Source organism: Muscardinus avellanarius, assembly GCF_963383645.1.
Source record: "Muscardinus avellanarius genome assembly, chromosome: 10".
In the NCBI taxonomy this organism is placed as follows: domain Eukaryota; kingdom Metazoa; phylum Chordata; class Mammalia; order Rodentia; family Gliridae; genus Muscardinus; species Muscardinus avellanarius.
The window spans coordinates 38,677,537-38,700,061 of record NC_137796.1 but is presented as its reverse complement, the minus strand read 5'-3'; the positions used below and the strand labels follow the sequence as shown (position 1 = coordinate 38,700,061).

General features: G+C 35.3%; 1 protein-coding gene across 1 annotated transcript in view; it reads right to left on the bottom strand.

Annotated features, from left to right (window-relative positions):
* Positions 1-22,525, bottom strand: part of ITFG1 (integrin alpha FG-GAP repeat containing 1) — a gene marked incomplete at its 3' end in the record, with an annotated part of 248,608 nt that overhangs the window by 59,125 nt on the left and 166,958 nt on the right. Inside the window, exon 10 of the mRNA XM_080703290.1 lies at positions 19,389-19,561. Coding sequence (XP_080559416.1) covers positions 19,389-19,561 — 173 coding nt within the window. The remainder of the gene's footprint in view (positions 1-19,388; positions 19,562-22,525) is intronic.

The window sequence follows — 22,525 nt, the reverse complement described above, 5'->3', positions numbered from 1 at the left end:
GAAATTTCTCTTTGGAATTTTTGCTCTGAAACTCATGTTGCTTGCTATTGGTAAATGCAAAATGCTTAGCTAAGCTAATGTAAAACTTAATATTAAAAACTAGCTGGGTGGCGCATGCTTGTAATCCCAGTACTTGGGAGACTGAGACAGGAGGATCAGGGTTCAGGGCCATTCTCAGCTACTTAGTTAGGCCCTGTACAACTTAAGTGATACCCTGTTTCAAAATAAAGAATAAAAAATTGGGCTGGGGATGAAGCTCAGAGGTAGAATGCCCGTGGGTTCAATCGCCAGCGCCACACACACAATAAGGAATACCAAAAACTACTAAAGTGTCTTATTATATAGATTACTGACAAATAGACATGTTCAAATAGGCTTTTAAAATGATATTCAGATAAAAAGTTCATTTATGCTCTGAGAAAAAGCAACATATTTATTTCCCAGTGTGTAGAATATGAGATCCAGTGGGCAGACAATAAATATACTAAAAGCCACCAAATTGTATATGATAAATTGGTGAATTTATGATGTGTAAATTATATTTAATAAACTTAATTTAAAAAGAATCATAGCAAATCTTAACCCATAAAATGGGAAATATTTAAATTATGTAATGTGTGTGAAATCCACATATCAAATGCCACTTCTTCGTTGAGTGGAAAGCAATATTTTTGTTTTTGTTTTGTGGTACAGAGGATGGAACCCAGGGGCATTCTACCTCTGATCTACACCCCCCAGCCCTATTTTTTATTCTTTATTTTAAAACAGGGTCTCGTTGAGTTGTAAAGGGCCTCACTAAGTAGCTGAGGCTGGCTGCGAACTGCGATCCTCCTGTCTCTGCCTTCTGAATGCTGGGATTACAAGCGTGTGCCACCATGCCTGGCTAGAAGGAAGCATTTTTTATAAAATTTTATTTTATTTGTGCATTGTAGTTATACACTATGATGAAATTCAGAGTGATAGAGGCATGCATACACACAGTACTCAGTGAGCCTTCCTGCCTCCCACCCCCGCTGTGTACAACATTGCGATTGGCATTAATAAATTTGTATAGGAAGCATTTTTGGTTTTTTTGTAGAGCACGGCCAACTAATGGGATGTATGACTGAATGTTAAAAGTTCCCATCAAATGAATTGTTAGAAAAAATTTTGTCATGCTTTAAGAATGTTCCTTATATATTGGATAATTTGGTTGCCACTACATCATTTTTTTTCTAGGTGTGATAATATTTATGTTTTTATTATATAAAGTGATATGTGGTCATTTTGTCAGTTTAGTTGGGTAATGGAATAAACAGAATATTCTTTGTTTTTGTTACAAACCGTATGTGGTATGTTACAGACTTACCACAACTTATAAAGTACATGGACAGAAGGAACAAAGTCTGTAGGATGCAGTGATGAGTTGAATAAGGGGAAAGAGGAAATGATTAAAAATAGAAAAAGGAAGCATGAGTTCCACATTTCTGGTTTGAACGATGTGTTGGTAGCTTTGAACCCACCAGGTAGTTGTACAGTTTGCAAATATGAGGCCAAGATATAGGCATTTAAAAGTTCTAGGATTCAGTATTTGGCAGGTTGGGACAAGAGGATCACAGGTTTAAGGTTAACCTTGGTAATTTAGCAAAACTCTGTTTCAAAATAAAAAATAAATAGGGCTGGGGTGTAGCTTAGAGGTAGAGCACCCCTAAGCTTATAAGTAATAATGAAAGTGGCCAAGACACTGGTGGTTCAGAGTTCTACTCTATAATTGGACAGGCAGATTTATAAACAAATGATGAAAGAAAGGTACAGGAACAGCTTGACTGGTTACAGGTGGGTGTTTGCTTTATGTGGCTATGGTCTGATCAGTAGGGAGCCTGTGAATGGCTGAGACTCAGGTATTTTTATCATAGAAACAGAGAAATATGTTTCTAGATCAGGCTTCAGTTTACATGCTAAATTAGATTATATTTGTTATCAAGGTTATTTTATTTCATTTCATTTGTATGTGCACTTTGTAGTAAGCAGCAGCCACATCATCTATTTTAATTTACTACATAGTTTCAGAACTACTTTATATTTCCCTAATTTGTGACTTATTTACTGTCACCTTCCTTGACTTCATCCGTTATATTCACCCATGTCTCCTTATAACTTTATTCAATGGAACATGTGCTCAAGAAATAATTTTAATATTTAATACTAAAATATTAATTATTAATAGGCAACCCTTTTGTAAAAACAAACAGTAAAAGCTTATTTTATTTTTGAGCACTGACACCTATCCGCTTGAATACTCCACTTTTGACAGTTTTGTGAGTAACAAAGGAAAATGATGGGAGAGTTGCCTGGTTGATAGGGACTTTAAAAGGGTTCTTTTTTTTTTTTTGGGTGGTACTGGGGTTCCTGGATTCCTTCTACCTCCGGGCTACACTCCCAGACCTATTTTTACATTTTTATTTGGAAACAGGGTCTCCTAAGCCAGTGTGTGCGGCTGGCTTCGAACCTGCGCGATCCTCCTGTCTCTGCCTCCCAAGCGCGGGGATTACAAGCGTGCGCCACCACGCCCGGCTTTAAAAGGGTTCTGAATCCAATGATGGTGAAATATTTCTATGGGTAGCCTAAGCCTATAGTAGACCTAGACTTGCTACCAGAAAATACTGGATATGACTTCTCTAAGTAATCTCATCACACACATACACACACACACACACACACACACACACACACACACACACACGTCCTCCAAATAAGCTCCTTGCAGATGTCTCTGCTTATGTCAGTGTCATTTTTCCTATCTCTGAGCTCACCCCTAGCCATATATACGTGTGTTTGTGTATATATATTATTTCAAAATATGGTCGCACTAAGTTGCTAAGGCTGGCCTTGAACCTGAGATCCTCCTGTCTCAGCCTCCCAAATACTAGGATTACAGGCAAGTGCTCATATACCTGGCTCATTTTTCCCATTCTTGTGATTCTTCTTTGAGTATGCCTTTAGAAGGTGTTTGATCCTCTTACATCCTCAATGATATTAAATCTTCAATGTGAATAGTAATTTGGCCTAAGGTGTTATGGTTAAGGTCGATATACAAACTGTGAAAACAACAACAACAACAACAAAAAAAACCCTGGGAAGCCATTAGGTAGAGGCAGTGCCAGTGCCCTTAGTTCCTCGTTAGACAAATACTCAATTCATATTTAAAGGTAAAAGAGAATTTAAGACTATCTCATAAGAACTAAACTTGAAAAAGGGACCTTTCTACTAAAGTGATCCAGATAAGGCTAGTGCTTCAGATATTTTGCCTTGTTTTAGTCACCCTATAACAGTCTTCTCTTCATGACCCTTCAGTAAAACCTGGAACCACCTGTAATCTTGAGCTACCCAATTCATAAACTGCTGTCTGTTAAAATAAAATTTTATTAATGTACCTAAATTTATCTTTAAAGAGTTGGTTAGTATAATATTTGCACAAAATTAAAGTACAATAGAAAAGGATGGTATTTATCTCAGTTTTAACAGAATTATTTTTATCAAGATATAATTCATATACATTATCATTTAAAATATACAATTTAGCAGTTTTGGTAGATTTGCAAGGTTGTACACCTATCACCACACTAATTAATTTTAGAACATCTTATCACTCCCTTATGTAATGCCATTAGCAGCCACTCCTCTTATCAGCAATACTTAAGAGTAATTTCTAAAATGTTTTAAAGATTATTAAAGCAGTGTCTAGTATACCCAGGTGGCTCTCCAGAAGGACAATTACTTTATCTGTAATATGTTATTAGTTTTAGATGAGTTGTCAGTTATGTTTATTTTTATTTATTTTTCGTGGGTCTGGGGATGGAACCCAGAGGCATTCGATCTCTGAGCTATGCCCCCTGACCAATTTTTAATTCATTATTTTGAAACAGGGTCTCACTGAGTTGTAGAGGGCCTCACTTAGTAGCTGAGGCCATCCGCGAACCGCGATCCTCCAGGTCTCAGCCTCCCAAATGCTGGGATTACAAGTGTGTGCCACCACGCCCGGTCCAGTTATGTTTATTTATAGTTGGGATACGATAAAAATCAATCAAGGAAATCAAACTGTTTTTCTGTTATTGGTCATATTTTGGGCTTAATCATATTTCAACTTCTATGAAATATATATTAGTTCATGAAAGGTAAGAAATCTATGTTCCTTAACACCTGTGAGACAAAATAACTAACCAAATTTAAGATTCAAGCCTAACAACATGCTAAGATAATCATGTATCTTAAAAAAGAACATTAACTCACCAATGAAAATGCACTGAAATACAATTAAATCAGGAATGTATACATAATCACTTTTAAACACTTTATTAAGCAGAGGGGAAAACATTTAGATAATTAACTAACATGGGCTAAAAGGAAAAGCAGATGTAACACAATTAGTTCTCCTAAAACAGTGAAAATATTTTTACTGGCATGTATTTTTGGCTTTGGATCACCCCAAGTGATCCAGTTTTTATTTTAATCTCAGGAGCTAAATTATTATTTTTTTTACCATTATTTCTATTATGTTTCACTGATTTTTTTTTTTTTTCCAGTTTTGGGATGGAATCTAGGAGCATTCTACCTCTGAGCTACTCTTTCATCCCCAATCTTAATCTTTTATTTTGAAACAGGGTCTACTAAATTGCAGATGTCTTCACTAAGTTGCTGAGGCTGGCTGTGATCCTGTGAACCTCTTGTCTCAGACTCCCAAGTATGGGATTACAAGCATGTGCCACCATGCCTGGCCTGATTTATCTTTTAATTCCATTATAATCAATGCTGTATAATTTTCTGGGGTACAGTACTGGGGAATCAAACCTAGGGCCTCACACATGCTTGGCAAGTCTCTACTACTGGCCTATATCCCCATTATGTTTTATTTTATTTCGAGACAGAGTCTCCCTCCCAAGCTGGCCTTTAACATATGATCCTATTCTCCCAGCCTCCTGAGTAGCTGTTTTCACGGGCATGTGCCATTGTGTCTGGTTACTCAGGTAAGTTTGTTAAGATTCTGTTTTGGTAAGTGTTCCATGTGTGCATAAAAAGGATGTGCATTTTGCTGGTATTGACTAGTTTTCTTTTATTTATTTATTTTGGGTGGTACTGGGGTTCCTGGGAACCCTTCTACCTGCGGGCTACACTCCCAGACCTATTTTCTTATACTTTTTTATTTGGAAACAGGGTCTTTTAAACCAGCACGGCTTCGAACATGCGCCATCCTCCTGTCTCCGCCTCCCAACTGCAGGGATTACAAGCGTGCGCCACCATGGTGGCCTTGACTAGTTTTCTTTAAATACAAATTAGGTCTTCTTGGTTTTATTATTCAGTTCTATACCATGCTGACTTTTGGGCTACTATATTGATTGAGATATGGGTAGTGAAGTATCCATCTATATTTGTGTGTCTATTTCTCCTTTCAGTCCTATTAGCTTTTGCTTATGCATCTGTAGCTCTATTGTTTGATGTAATTACAAGTGAAGATTGCTATGTCGTCCTTTTTTTTTTTTGCGTACTGGAAATGGAACTCAGGGGCATTCTACCTCTGAGCTACACCTCTGGGTCTATTTTTTTATTCTTTATTTTGGAACAGGGTCTCAGTGAGTTGCAAAGGATCTAAGTAGCTGCGGCTGTCTGTGAACCACAATCCTCCTGTCTCAGCATCCCAATGGCAATGTTTTATGAATCATGTAATAATCATGTAATATCAATATTTATCCTTGATAATTTCCTTTGCTCTGAAACTAATTTTACTTATATTAAAATGGCTGCGTTGGCTTTCTTTGGATTAATGTTGGCATGATACTCTTTCCTTCTTATTTATTGTAAACCTGCTTATATGCATCATCATATTTGAAGTGATTTGATTATAGACAGCATATCACTGGGTCATGGTTTTTTTAATCAATTCTGGAAATATGTATTTTAACTAATTTATCTCTACCATTTACATTAAATGTAAAAACTGAAATAAGAGGGTTTAAATCAGTTATTATTTCCTGTTTCTTCCCATTTTGTTCTTTCTTTTTTTATTTTGTGGTCCTGGGGTTGGAATCCAGGGGCATTCTACCTCTGAGCTACACTCCCCAACCCTATTTTTTATTCTTTATTTTTAAAGAGTGTCTCACTGAGTTGTAAAGGGCTTCACTACATAGTAGCTGAGGCTGTCTGAGAACCGCAATTCTCCTTTCTCAGCTTCCCGAATGTTGGGATTACAAGTGTAAACTATCATGCCTGCCTTTTCTTTTTCTTTTTTTGGTGGTATTTGGGGTTCCTGGAAGCCCTTCTATCTCCGGGCTACACTCCCAGACCCATTTTATATATATTTTTAAAAAATTTGGAAACAGGGTCTCTTAAGCCAGCGAGGCTGGCTCTGAACCAGCGTGATCCTCCTGTCTCTGCCACCTAAGCATGGGGATTACAAGCGTGCGCCACCACGCCCAGCCCATGCCTAGCTTTCTACTTTTGATTCTTAAGAATAATGTTGGTATGAATTGGTATGAACATCCATATATTTGCTTTTTACCATAAACATATGGCTCCAGTCCTCTCAAGTATATATCGAGGAGTGGGATTATGTAATGTGGCTACTGTATGTTTTAATTTTGAGAAATTGCCAGTTTTCCAAAGTGAACATATGACTTTATACTGCTAGTAACAATGTACAAAGGTTCTAGTTTCTACACATCATGGCCACACTGGTTACCATGTGAATTTTTTTATTACTGCTATCTTAGTAGGGGTGAAGTGGTATCCCATTATGGTTTTGATTTGAGTTTTGTTACTGACTCATTTTGTGAAGCATTTATCTGTACATTTTGTTTGGAGCAATAACTATTGTTTGTTTGTAAGGTTAAAAGTGGGCATTAAACCTTTTTGTTAGGATGAGTGGCCAGTCTTAGTCTCTCTTCTGTCCTATAAAGTGTAATTAATATGTAACAATTTCAGAAACTGATCATCCCTTCCTCAAAGAAGTCTTACTTGTTTCCCACTAGATAGAAGAAATGGCTGTGCTGTACATGTTCACTGAATCTTGCACTATTCTCTCAAAGCTAATGCAATTCTACCAAAAAAACAGTGCTCTTAAAGTGCCATAAATGTAAGGATATTTATGACTTGCTTATCTTCAGATTTGAAGATAAATTTTGCTCCTCTCCAAGCGTACGTAAATTTTTAAATAAATACTCAGTATAATATAATGCAAAGTATAATGAACTGCATTCATGATTATCTTCAGATTTGAAGATAAATCTTGTTCATCTCCAAGTATAGATAATTTTTAAATGAATACTCAACATAATATAATGGAGAGTATAATGGACTGCATGCATAATTGCAGTGATGAACTGAATTCTACTACTAATTATATGATCTTGAATAAGTCACTTACCCTCTCTGAGTCCTAATTAATACATAAATAAGAGAATTAGATTGTGACTTTTAAGTCCTTTCATATTTTGAACCAATCTTGTGCCCCTGGGACGATCCCAACTTAGTCGTGTTGTATAATTTTCTTAATGTGGTTTTGAATATGCATTACTAGTATTTTGTTTAGCAGTTTCACATATAAGTTCATCAATTAAATAGGCCTAGGGGAGACCCATTTCTTTCCCTTTCATGGAATAGATTAAAGAATATTGGGATTAGCTCTTCTATAAAGGTTTTATAAAATTGACCTGGTAAACCATTCTGGGCTCTTTATTGCTGCTTTAATCTCTTTGATTGCTATTGTTTGGTTTAAAATTTCCATATCTTCTTGATTCAGCTTAGGAGGGTTGTATGTGTATAGAAGTTTGTCAGTTTCTTCTAGGTTTTCCATTTTCTTGGAGTATAGTTTTTCAAATTACTTTGTGATAATCTTCTGGATTTCCACACTGTCAGTGGTAATATCATCTTTTTCATCTCTTATTTTAGTATTTGGGTTGATTCTTTCTATTGGTTAGGTTAGCAAGTGTTTTATCTTATTTTCTCAAGAAATTAGCTTTTGGTTTTGTTGATTTTTTAAGTATTTTTAATTTCTCTATTTCATGTACATTGAAAAACATATCAAACTCAGTCACTGAGCCAAACTGGAGTGGGAGGGAGGAAGAAAAAATGGGGTGGGAACTGAAAAAGGGGTAAATGTGTGAAGAATGTATGCTTCTACCATTTTGTACCTCATAATGAGGTATGATTACAATGCACCAATAAATAAAAAATAATACAAACAATAATAAAAGGCAAAAAATTCTTTCTGCTCGTAAAGCTCCTCTTTAAATAGAAAAGTATTATAATACAAAACTCTTTGTGTCTTTATAAAAATAAAAAATAAAACTCATGACTACAAAGAATTACTAAATGCTAAATAAGAACAAGATATATAGACAAAAAAAGAATGCCCATCAGACAAACCTCTTCCCCATATCAGCAAAGATATTATTGATACATATTTAAACTGAGAGTTAATGGAATAAAAGCTAGAGAAAAGAGAAACTAATTATTATAATATAGTAATGTCATATTTATAAGTGCAATTATTTGGAGCAAAAATAAATTCTACTTTGTGATACTAATATATCCATTTTTTTAGCTAAACATTTTATATGACTTACATGATATCAGGAATGACTGATAAGATAGAGTAACAATTAGAAAACAATTTCACCTTTATCTGGTTCATACCTCTAAAAAATTATTTAAAGATCCCAGTTAATTTTGGATGCAAAACTATTAGACAAAATACTAGCAACATGCATTCAAAACACATTAAGAAAATCATACACCATGACCAGGTAGGGTTCATCCCAGGGATGCAAGGCTGGTTCAACATATGAAAATCAATCCATGTCATTCACCATATAAACAGAATCAAGGGCAACAATCACATGATCATTTCAATAGATGCTGAAAAAGCATTTGATAAAATTCAACATCCATTTATGATAAAAAACACTGCAGAGAATTGGAATAGAAGGAATTTATCTCAGCATTATTAAGGCAATCTACAAGAAGCCCACCGCCAACATCATATTAAATGGGGAAAAACTTCAAGAATTCCCCTTAAAAATAGGAACGAGACAAGGATGTCCATTATCACCACTTCTCTTCAATATAGTACTAGAGACTCTAGCCAGAGCAATAAGGCAAGAAAAGGAAATCAAAGGAGTACAAATAGGAAAAGAAGAACTCAAACTTTCACTATTTGCAGATGACATGAATTCTATTTAGAAAACCCAACAAACTCAACCAAAAGGCTTATAGAACTGATCAACAAATTCAGCAAAGTATCTGGATACAAAATCAGTCTTAAAAAATCAGAAGCTTTTCTGTACATCAACCATAAATCCACTGAAAAAGAAATTCAGAAAACACTTCCACTCAGGATCTCCCACAAAAAAATAAAATACTTAGGAATAAACTTGACCAAGGAGGTAAAAGATCTCTACACAGAAAATTATAAAAGACTGGAAAAAGAAATCGAAGAAGATCTTAGAAGATGGAAGGACCTTCCATGTTCATGGATTGGCAGAATAAATATCATTAAAATGGCCATCCTTCCAAAAGTGATCTACAGATTTAACGCAATGCCCATTAAATTACCAAGATCATTCCTCACAGACATAGAAAAATCAGTCCTTAAATTTATCTGGAAAAAGCCCAGCATAGCCAAGGTAGTTCTCAGCAACAAAAACCATGGAGGAGGAATAACAATACCTGACTTTAAACTATATTACAAAGCCATTGTAATAAAAACAGCATGGTACTGGCAAAAAAACAGATACATAGACCAATGGAGCAGAATAGAAGACCCAGAAACAAGTCCACACACTTTCAGCCAATTGATTTTTGACAAAGGGGCCAAAAACATACACTGGAGAAAAGATAGCCTGTTCAACTAATGGTGTTGGCAAAACTGGTTAACCATATGCAGAAAATTGGAAATTAATCCCACTTTCTCACCTCGTACAAAAGTCAATTCAAGATGGATCAAAGACTTGGAAATCAAACCAGAGACCTTGAAGCTCCTTGAAGAGGGCATAGGTCCAACACTGCAACAAGACCCCAAAGGCACAACAAATTAAAAGGTGAATCAATACATGGGATTGCATGAAACTGAAGAGCTTCTGTTCAGCAAAGGAAACTATCAAGAACCTCAATCGAGAGCTAACAGAATGGGAGAAGATTTTTGCCACGTACACCTCTGATAGAGGACTAATATCTAGAATATACAGAGAACTCTAGAAACTCAACACTAAGAAAACAAAGCATCTAATAACAAAATGGGCAAACGAACTAAATAGACACTTCACAAAAAAAGAAATTCAAATGGCCAATAAATGCATGAAAAAATGCTCAACATCACTGGCAATCAGAGAGATGCAAATCAAAACTACCCTGAGATTTCACCTAATCTAAGTAGAATGGCAATCATTCAAAACACAAACAACAACAGATGCTGGCGAGGATGTGGAGAAGTGGGAACTCTAAGACATTGTTGGTGGGATTGCAAATTAGTGCAACCACTTTGGAAAACAGTATGGAGAATCCTCAGAAGAATGGGAACAAACCTACCATTTGATCCAGCAATACCACTTCTGGGTATCTACCCAAAAGATAGGAAACCAAACTACCAAACTAATGCATGTGTATCTATATTCATAGCTGCACAATTCACCATAGCCAAACTATGGAACCAGTCAAGATGTCCATCAACAGATGAATGGATTACTAAACTGTGGGATATGTACACAATGGAATTTTACTCAGCCATCAAAAAACCCCCCAAAACTCAATGACATCATTTTCAGGGAAATGGATGGAACTGGAGGACATTATGCTAAGTGAGATTAATCAGTCACAAAAAATAAGAAATTAGATGCTTTCCCTAATATGTGAGAGTTATGGAGAAATGGGTCATAGGAGGAACTCTAGATGAAAAAGGAAATCCTATAGAGGAGCAAACAAGGCAACCTAAAGGAGGAGAAAGGAGGGGGGAAGAGGGAAATCCCTAAAACACACAATGCACTTAAACATATCGAAGTTCACCACTAAGCCAAGCAAGGGAAGGAAGGACGGGGAGGGAATGGGCTGGGAATTGGGTAGGGGTTAAATCAGTGATGTGTACATGTATGTACACACAAGTTTTTTACCCTAATATGATGTATGAATATAATGCACCAATAAAAAATAAAAAAATAAAGATGCCAGTTAAATTCACATATAATTCCCTCCTCTTTGTAATTGATGTGCTATATTCTGCAACTGCTTATAAACTACATTATAAAAATGGCATTCCTTACCCACTTTCAGTAGGCCATTATCTTTCACAGTGGTGACTAGTACTTTGTAGTGATTAAGGTCCAAATGGTTTGGTTCACTTCTGCAATCAATGTAATTAAGTGCATTGAGAAAAGATATTTTTCTAGAATATAGCACAAAAGTAAAAAGGTAAAATGTTTGAAAAGGAAGAGGGAGAAATAACAAGCACAGATTAAAAGTTCCTTCATTTGTTCTAATATTAGTTTCAAAAAAACAAGCAGATAAAAACCAAGAGAAGACACAAATAACAAATAGAAATTTATAGAAAGTGTCATAATTAGACTCAATATACCAGCATATAGTAATCCTCTATCTAAAGGGAGGATAATGTTGCTATCTGCAATTCCAGTACTTGAGAGGATGGAAAGTTCAAGGAGAGTCTCTGCAACCTAGTGAGAACCAGTTTCAAAACAAAATGTCAAAAAGGGCTGGAGGTAAAATGATCATGGGTTCAATCTCTAGTACCACCACATCATAAGGCAATAAACTGTGGATCAGACAAATAAATGTAAGTTTCATAGTCCAAACTCCTAACTACTATATCTCTCTGAATGGGTTAAAGTTTACCACTAATAGCCAGAAACTCACATATTCAGTTTTTTAAAATTAAGCTTATGAGATTCATCTATCTTACTGAGAGTATCCTTTCTTTAGTAATTGATTCTTTTTTATTACCATGTGGTATTATATAAATATACTGTATTTTATTTATTTTCTGGCTGGTGAATATTTGATTTCTTTTCAATCTGTAGTTATTATAAATAAAGTTACTATGAACATTATAAGCTTTTTCCATTTCTTGCATAAGTCTAGGTGTAGAATTGCTGGATTATAGGGAATGTATGTATTTAGCTTTATAATAAACTATAAGCTTTTCAAAATTATTGTGCCATTTTACATTCCTATCAAATAGGAAACCCTAATATACTTATATTAGGGTTCCAGCTGTTTCAAATCCTTACCAATATTTGGTGTTACTGATATTAATTGTTTTCTTAAGATTGGTCTTACTGCCTTTTAGATTTTCTACCTCTGAGCTACACCCTCAGCTATATTTTATTTTATTTATTTATTTATGCTTTTTTTGTGGTATTGGGGATGGAAACCTTCTACCTACGGGCTACACTCCCAGACCTATTTTTTTAATATTTTATTTGGAAACAGGGTCTCTTAAAACAGCGCAGCTGGCTTCGAACCTGTGTGATTCTCCTGTCTCTGCCTCCCAAGCGTGGGGATTGCAAGCATGCGCTACCATGCCCGGCTTATATTTTATTTTTATATTAAATTATATACTTTATCTTTTATATTAAAAGAGTCTAAGTTATCTCATTCTGGCTTTGAATTTGCAACCCTCCTGTCTCATCCGCCCAAGTACTGGCACTGCAGGTATGCACTGATATGCATCTTACAAGTTTTAAATGCAGCCATTCTAGTAGGTGTGAAAAGCATATCAAATGGCTTTTCCCTTATTATCAATAATATCAAACAGCTTTTTATATCTCCATTGTCCATTTGTAAATGTTCCTCACTGAATTGCTTTGGCAACTCTAGAGGAAATATCAGTAGATCATATATGTATAGTTCTGGACTCAATGTTCTGTTTCATTGTTCCTTATTAGTATCTTTAGATAAATACCACAACACCTTGATTAGAACAGCTTTACAGTAAGTCTTAAAATTGGGTAGCATGAGTTCTCCATTTTGTTTTCTTCAAGATACTTTGGCTTATCTAGGTTCTGTGCTTTTCATCTATTAGAATTAGCATATCCATTTCTACAAGAAAGCTTGTTGAGATTTTGACTAGAACTGTATTCGATCTACAGATGAAATTGTAGAGAAATGACATTTTAGGAATAATGAGTATTTTGCTGCATGAATATGGTACATTGTTGCATTTTTAAAAATCTTCTTTAGCTGGGTGTAGTGGCACACACTTATTATCCCAGCACTTGGGAGGCTGAGACTGGAGGATCTGGGTTCTCACCCAGTCTGAGTTACTTTCAGCTACTTAGTGAGGCCCTCTGCAACTTAGTAAGACCCTGTATCAAAATAAAGTATAAAAAGTAGGGCTGGGGGTATAGCTCGGAGGTGGAACGCTTCTGGTTTCCATCCCAGTACTGCAAAAAAAGAAAAGAAACAAAAAAAAGCTTCTTTACTCTTAGCAGTGTTCTGAGACTCAAGAACAGATAAAGTTAGCCTATGGTGGTATGAATTTCAATGAATATAAAATTTACCTTAATAAAATGCTAAATAAAAGTTGAAAAAGAATAAAAAATGCCTGGTAAATGGTAAGAAATATAATAGCGTAAACATTACAATATTATCAAGGGAAAAAAGAACAGCTCAAGCAGTAAATGGAACAAAAATTAATAGCTGATTATTAATAAGGGGAGGAAGACAAAATAGGGATATAATCTTATATACTTAGCAGTCTTGTGTTGTAAGCACAAGAACTAAAATTTCATATGGGGTAAGCTGATGACTGTATACTTCTAAAGTGTGGGGAGGGTATGGGGGCAAAGCCTATAATCCCAATAGTTGGGAGGCTGAGACAAGAGGATTGCAGGTTCAAATCCAGTCTCAGCAACTTAAGAGAGTCCTTCAGCAAGTCAGTGAGGCCCTATTTCAAAATAAAAAAATAAATGGAGCTGGAGGTATAGCTCAGAGGTAGAATGCCTCTGTGTTCAATCACCAGTACTCCCCAACCCCATACAAAACAAAAAACAAAATGAAGGAAATATAGATTTAAATAACATAATTAACACAAATATTTCAAATAGCCATTCATTCATATTAAACTACTAGAAAAATTTCAACAAATTTCTAAAAGTATTGTACAAGTCACATTTATATTTGCAATGCATTAACTTTAGGAATAAACAAAAAATAACAGACCTAAAACCTAAAAAAAAAGAAAAATTTCCTAAATATATTCATGTGAATATTTAAAAATACCTTTCAAAATAACTCTGTGGTTAAGAAAAATTTGAAGTTAAGGGGGAAAAAAGAGGACAATTGAAGCACCAAAGCCAAGTATATAATAGACATTTAGTACTAAAAAACACTTATTAGAAGCAGCTGAATTTGATGGTGTGCACCTGTAATCCCAGCTTCTCAGGAGGCTGAGGCAGAAGAATTCCAAGTTTGAAGCCAACCTAAGCAATTCATGGAGACTCTGTCTCAAAATAAAAATTAAAAAGACTAGAAGTGTAGCTCAGTGGTAGAACGTCACTGGGTTCAACTATTTATACCAAAACAAAACAAAACTTATTAGAAAACAAGGAAAGGATAAAAATCTATTTTTAGGGGCTAAGGACATAGTTGAAGTGGTATATTCTCTCCTAGCATGCTCAAGGCCCAGGGTTTAACAAAATAGCAAAACAAAAACAACCCCCCCAACTACTAGACAATATTCAACAAAATAAACAAATTACCAAAAAATGAAAATAAACCCAAAGAATGTAAAACAGGAAGAAATTAAATAAAAAACATAAAAAAACCATAGAAAAATTTATCCTATGATGAAAATAAAGCCAATTCTTTGGACTACTACAATAATAACAAAAACATATGAAAAAATAATAAAAGTCTTGCTTTATCAAGTTTGATAAGAGAGGTAAAAATAAAAAAGAATACCAGAAACATGAAGAGGTTATGACTACAGATTCAGAGAAAAAAAAATTATGCCAGTAAATTTAGTATGTAGGAGTAACTATTAACAGTTTGATTAAATATTCTTTATTATAATTTAAACTTCTGCTTTAAAGTAAGTGTCAGTTGCATACTAAAGACTGAGCAAGCTGGGTGTGGTGGTGCATGCTTGTAATCCCAGCACTTGGGAGGCTGAGACAGGAGGATCGTACAGGTTCGAAGCCAGCCTCGCTACTTAGTGAGGCTCTCAGCATTCAGTGAAACCCTGTTTCCAAATAAAATATAAAATAGGTCTGGGAGTATATCCCAGGGGTAGAAAGCCCCTGGGTTTTACCCCCAGTACCACCAAAAACAAAAATAAAAAAAAAATTGAGCAAACAAACATCTTTACAGTTTCAATTTATGTATGAAATGCAAAATTTCTAAAAACAGAATTAGGTTTATTATTGACTTAGGAATACAATATTGAAATATTATCATTTTGTCTTTCCAGAGCAAAAAATATATGTTTTGAGGATAAAACAGCTGACTACACAAGAATATGAGAGCAAGTAGGAACTGAGCAGCAAAGGCACGGCCAGAGGGAGGAAACCAGGGCTTTCAGTCTGCAGACGCACAGAGCCGAAGCAGTCCATCTCTGACCATGTTGTTCAATATTCATTGCCCCTAGAATATCATTAGTAAAGATCTTTTTCATGTGATATAATTTTAAAGGTTAACTTATGATAAATTACATCTTTAGGCTAAAGTAAAAAAAATAAGCAGAAACTCAAATAACTTCTTCTCAAAACAAACACACAAACAAAACTCCACAAAACAATTTAAACCATAGTTCTGAAATTTCTTTGTATGCAATACATGCTATGAATTTTATGTTCATCTGCATAATTGCTCTCTACTTGATTTAAAACACCTGCAGAAAAATAAGTCAGAATTCTTCAGGTAGCAACCCCTCAAATTAAAATGCAGCAATATAGCAGTCTTGAAATTAATAAAACATTATAAACTGCTTTTTCAAAAAAAAAAATTCATGCAGGAAAGGATTATAATGAACACCATGTCTTCTTATTCTACAGTTCCAAACATATGTTAGGTCAAACTCTCTTAGACAAACATCTTTCTTCAAATTGAGGGCTAATTCTCATGTAGTAATTTAATGAACACTGAGATATAATGAAAGTAATCCTTTAATTATCATCTAGCTCAAAAGGTCAGAAAAAAGACTCTGGTTTCTAAGTGGTTTCTTTTACAAAATTATTTAGACTTCTGAATAAAAGTGACTGCCCTTGGTACCTATGATTTCCTATAAAGTTGTGGTATATACTGTTGAATTAGCTGTTGATATCATCATTATTACTGAAAGATAAAGGAAAGTACATTAAATATTTGAAAGTCTAAAAGAGAAAATGTCAATAAAGAACTTTTTTTTTGATACTGGAGACTGAACTCTGGGACACTCTACCTCTGGTTATACTTCTAGCACTTTTTATTTTGAAACAAAATCTTGCTAAGTCACTAAGGCTGGCCTCAAATCTGTGATTCTTCTGTTCCAGTCTCACAAGCTTGTGACACTGTGCCTAGATGATAAAAAAAAAACTTTGAAGTGACCCAGGTGTGGTGGCGCACGCTTGTAATCCCATCATTTGGGAGGCTGCGACAGGCGTATTGTGGTTCTTATACAGCCTCAGCTACTTAGTGAAGCCCTTTGCAAATCAGCGAGACCCTGTTTCAAAATAAAGAATAAAAAATAGGGCTGGGAGAGTCGCTCAGAGTTAGAATGCCCCTGGGTTCCATCCTCAGTACCGCAGGATAACACACACACACACACACACACACACACACACACACACACACACACACACACACAATTTGAAGCAAATATACAAAATATTCAGATGTTTCTCCTAAAGATGAATAACTATAGATGTAAATGAATGTAAAATGTAATTTCTTATTCCTCTGAAATAGGGTTAATGTCCTAAATGAAGTACTCTTCTTTTGTGGTACTGGGGATGGAACTCAGGGGCATTCTACCTCTGAGTTATACCCCTAATCCTATTTTATTTTTTATTTTGAAACAAGGTCTCCTTAAATTGCAGAGGGCCCCACTAAATTGCTGAGGCTGGCACTGAACCTGCAATACTTCTGTCTCAGCCTCCCATCTGACCCAAATAAAGCAATTTTGCCTTTATGTGCCACTACACTTTTAAAATAAATAATACATTCAATTTAAAAGTTTGTTTTGGTAATCCAGGTATGGTGGCACATGCTTGTAATCCCTGGGCTTGGGAGGTGGAGACAGGAGGATTGCACAGGTTTGAAGCCAGCCTCAGCTACTTAGTGAGGCTCTCAGCAACTCAGTGAAACTCTGTTTCCAAATAAAATATAAAATAGGTCTAGGAGTATAGCCCGGAAGTAGAAGGCCCCTGAGTTCCACCCCAAGTACCACCGGAAAAAAAAAAGTTTGTTTTGATTTGGGTATGCCTATAATCTCAGTACTTGGGTGGCTGTGACAAGAGGATTATAAATTTGAGGCCAGTCTTTGCAATTCAGTGAGACCTTCAGCAACTTAGCAAGACCTGTTTTTCAAAATTAAACAAAAAGTGCTGGGGTGTAGCTTGGACTCAGAATGGGCCTGGGTTCAATCCTTAGTACCAAAAAGAAAAAAAAGTTTCTTTTTTTTATATCACATTTGCATCACAAACATAGATTATGAGTCTATATAAATTCTGTGCAATAGAGCATGATGACCGTGTCCCTGGAAAATTCTATAAAAAATCTGGGAGATATTCTGATTTCAGGTTGAGGTCCTTGGACAAATCTGAGTACAGTATTGAAAAATATTATTTTCCCATAATATTTTTCTATAAATATTTTAGGGACACTCACTAATGTTACAAGTTTCTATAAAAATTGGATTTCTAGCTGGACACAGTGGCACATGCCTATAATTCTAGTAGTTGAAAGGCTGAGACAGGAGGATTTGAAAGTTTGAGACCAGAGCATGATAATTTAGCAAGAATATATTTCAAAATAAAAAGAGCTGGCGTATAGCCCTGGATTCAATCCCCAGTATTACATACCCATAAAAACTAGATTTCTAGATAATGTTACTTGGTGTTAAAATCAGAATAAAATATGGCTAGACAGTTGATATAGGAAGCAAGAAAGAATAAAGCCCAAGGAATACAACTAATTTTAAGATAAATGAAACAAGAGTATTAAAACTTAGGAATGGTGTAGAGTGGTACACACCTATAATCCCTGAACCTGGAAGGATGAGACAGGAGGATTGCAAGTTTGAGGACAACCTTGGCAACTTAGTGAAATCCTGTTTCAAAATAAAAAGGGGTGGAGTGCAACTCAGTGGGCACCCCTGGGTTTTGTCACCAGCAACACCCATCCCCTTAGCCCCCCCCCACTTAGAAGTCGTCATTTTCATTCTGTTAAGATGCAAGCCAAATGACTTTAACTATATTGGTTTATCTACTGACACTTCTACTTAAAAAAAAAAAGGGTTATTGCAAAGGTTATTGTAGTATTCAAAAAATTACTGTAATATCATATACTATATACATATTCATGTGTTTTATATAGATAACATCATACCATATTGACATTTCCAATGCTATTACAAAATAAGTAACAATAAGGTAACATTTACTGAAAGTAATATCAGTGTAAACAGAGTATTTTACTAAGTGGTTCATTTATCTTAACTTCATTTATGCCAGAGATACAATTATTCTCATTTTTAGCTGAAGAATTTTATCTGTCCAAGGTCAAGGTCCAAGTAAGCAGATGGACTGAGACTGAAGTCTCTGGTCAGCACATAACCTGAAGACCACAGTCTTCAGTTTCAAAATGTAATTGGGTCATTTGTCTGTCTCTCTCTCTATATAAAACAAAACGAAACACTTTTACCTTTCAAAGATCAAATTTTGTTGAGTAAAAAGTAATATTTACTTTACATTATCTATTCATTCTTTTCTCTAAAGAAAATGAATCTGTGGAAATGAACACATATTCTAAGTAGCTGGGAAAAAAAATCAGGAACCATACAAGAAAATCAGAACTAAGCTTACTATCATGTTCTGTACTTAAGGAACTGTATAATATTTAGGTATTATTTAGTTACAAAATGCCATAGTAAACTGGGCGAGGCGGCACATGCTTGTAGTCCCAGCATTTGGGAAGCTGAGACCAGAGGACTGTGTTTCATAGACAGCCTCAGCAACTTAGTGAGGCCTTCCGCAACTTAGTGAAACCCTGTTTCAAAATAAAGAATTAAAAAAATAGGGCAGGGGGTGTAGCTTGGCGGTCGAATGTCCCTGGGTTCCATCCCCAGACCTGCAAACCTCCCCCCAAAAACCCCAAAACACTTCCATAGTAAATATATTGTGAATATTTCTGACTTGGTTTAATTTCCATACCTTCCAGATGTGTTCTTTAGAATGGCAAGAGCATCTGGATAACCATCCATGTTGTAGTCTCCAATGTGAAGGGTAATTGGAATTGGTATTTCACTTGGTCGTTCTTCTTGCACAAATGGCACAAAGCCCCAAAGTGTGCCCTTATTGCTGAAATCCTGTAGGACTGGAACCCACTATGGATTCAGAAAAAAATATGGTTGATGGTCATGTTGGAAAAAAATTCCCATTCATAAAAGAAATTATCCATGAAAAGTTCTCAAGATTATTTATTTTGATGAATAAGCAAATGATATCTGGAAAAGAAAAAGTAGTTTCCCTTTTACTTTATCACTAGCCTCTTTGCATGAACTAGTCCACAGAGTCATAGAATATTCTTCATAAAATCACAAAACCTTGAGATTCAATGAATACTAATACATATTTAGTTGAATTGACCAATTATAAGTTGTACTGAAGAGAAATATAACCTCAAATGATTATTTTAAAGAACTAGAGCAAATTGTAATATCATCTGATACTCCTGTCCTTTCAGGAGGCCCAATTTAGAAAGTTAGAATGTGCTGAGTCTCTCTTTTTCTCCTCCTGTACATTAAAATGGCTCTGGTCATCATCTCCACAAAACCAGGCCTGACAAGCTTCATCTGACAGGCAATTTTCAGAAAAGAAAAATGAATTCTGTCATCAAAATAGAAGTTAAATTTTTAGCAAATTCCTTTATTTCTATATGGTTATAATAAAGAAATAGAATTGGCTAGTTAAAACAACAAAAAAAAAACCTTATAAAATCTCTTCTCTTCTGATGGCACAAATCTTTACTTTTTTTTTTTTTTAATTTATTTATTTTTATTGGTGCACTGTATTCATACATCATAGTAGGATACATACTTTTGTAGACATACATGCACACTTTTCCCAGGCAGCCCCCACCCAATCCCCACCCCATTCTCTCCCTATCCCTCCCTCCCATGCTTGGCTTAGTAGTTGACATCTAGTATTATGGCAATTTATCTAAAATTAAAAATGATAATCTCACATAACAGTTTCATTTGTCTGATACCAAGCTTTTGATGACTTAAAGATAACATTTCAATATTTCTTTTTGCTTTCTTTCTTACCAGAGAATATTTTTTTTCTATTTTTTAGGTGAAACTATCATATATTTATATATTTATTTTTCAGAAAAAAATCTATCCTAATATGGAATATGGACTCTAGGTACCCAAAACGATCTTGAAAAAGAACAAAGCTAGAAGATATATATTTTCTGATTTCAAACCATATAAAGCTACAATAATTGAAACAGTGTAGTACTATTCTAAAGGCAGATATATAAACCATTGGAGTTAAATAAAAGCCTAGAGCTAAATTCTTCCCTATATTGTCAAGTTATTTTTGACAAGGTTTCCACGAACATTTGGTGGTGGAAATATTAATCTTTTAACTAAATATTGTTAAAAAATAATAATTACATGGAAAAGAATAAAATTGGACCCTTACCTAATCCCATATACAAATATTAACTCAAAATAGATAATAGACCTAAATATAAATCTTAAGACTATAAACTTTTAGGAGAAAATCTGGGTCATTAAACCTCACAACATTGAAATTGGCAGTGATTTCTTGGTTATGATTTCAAAGGCACAGGCAACAGAGGAGTATACAAACTCCCTAAAAAAAAAAATTGTATATCCAAAGACAATGTAAACAGAGTTAACAGTTACTAATAGAATGGGATAAAATATTTCCAAATGCTATATCTGAAGGTGCATTAATATTCCAACTAGGAATCCTAGAAATTAACAACAATAAAGGCAAACAATACCCTTTACAGATAGGTAAAAGACTAACATAAATAATGAATCTCCACAGATAACCAATCTTAGTTGTTTGTTGGATGGAAAATCTTGTTTCTCTAGTTCTGGAGTGTGTTACCTATTTCTTCTTTGTAGTTAATCTCTTTGAGTATTTTCTCTAGTGCTGGTTTTGAAGACATAAATTCCTTCAGTTTCTGTTTGTCATGGAAGCTTCTTATTTCTCCATCTAATTTGATAGAAAGTTTTGCTGGGTAGGAAATTTTTGGCTGGAAGTTGTTTTCTTTCAGAGTTTGGAATATGTTACTCCAAGCCCTTCTGGCTCTCATAACTTGGTTTGGGAAGTCTGGAGTGATTCTAATTGGTTTGTCTCTGAATGTCACTTGGCCCTTTGCTTTTGTTGCCTTTAAGATTCTCTGCTTGGCTTCCACATTGGTCATTTTGACAATTATGTGGCGTGGGGATCCTCTTCTCCGATCCTGTCTAAAGGGAGTTCTATAAGTTTCCTGGACCTGTGTATCGACCTCTTGCTCTATGTCTGGAAAATTTTCTGCTATTACTTCCTTGAAGAGATTGTTGATCCCTTTGGTTTCACTTTCTTTTCCCTCCTCTATTCCAAATATTCTTAGGTTAGCTCTCTTAAAATGGGCCCGTATTTCTTCAATATCAGATTCCTGCTGTCGGATATTTTTTTCTAGATTAGAAACTATGCGTTCATTTTTGGATTGCTCATCTTCTAAGAGCGAGATTCTGTTCTCCATGTGTTCTAATCGGTTGTTTGTGCTTTGAATTGAGGCCTTTACTTCATTAATTGCATCCTTTATCTCTTTTTGGCTCTCTCTGAGTTCTTTTCGAAGCACCTCTATTATTTCTACAGTTATTTTCCTGATTTGATCTTCTAGAAATCTCTGATTTTCAGTTTTATCGGGTTCTGATGTTGTGGGGTTGTGGGCATTTATTGCTCCAGAATTATTCCTCTTTCCCATGATTTCGGAAGTTAGTGCCTTCTCTGGGTTCTTCCCTTGGGTCACTATGACTTCCCTTAAGGTGTTCTGGATCTCGAGTCAGTAGTATCTCGGACCCCACTACTCCTTTACTGGGTTTTATCACAGAGTCTCCGACCCAGAGAGTCGCTAGAGGCTGCTTTAGACTGTGGGGGGTGCCAGGTTGCACGTTCTCCTATGGTGTGATATCTCTGCCACCGCCCCTCCCCCACTGGGTCAAGTCCCAGGGAGTACAGTACTGGGATTTCTCCTTTGTGGCCCGCAATTTGACTCACTGTTCTTGAGTACGCAGATGTAGCTGTATTGGCCTCTCTGGATT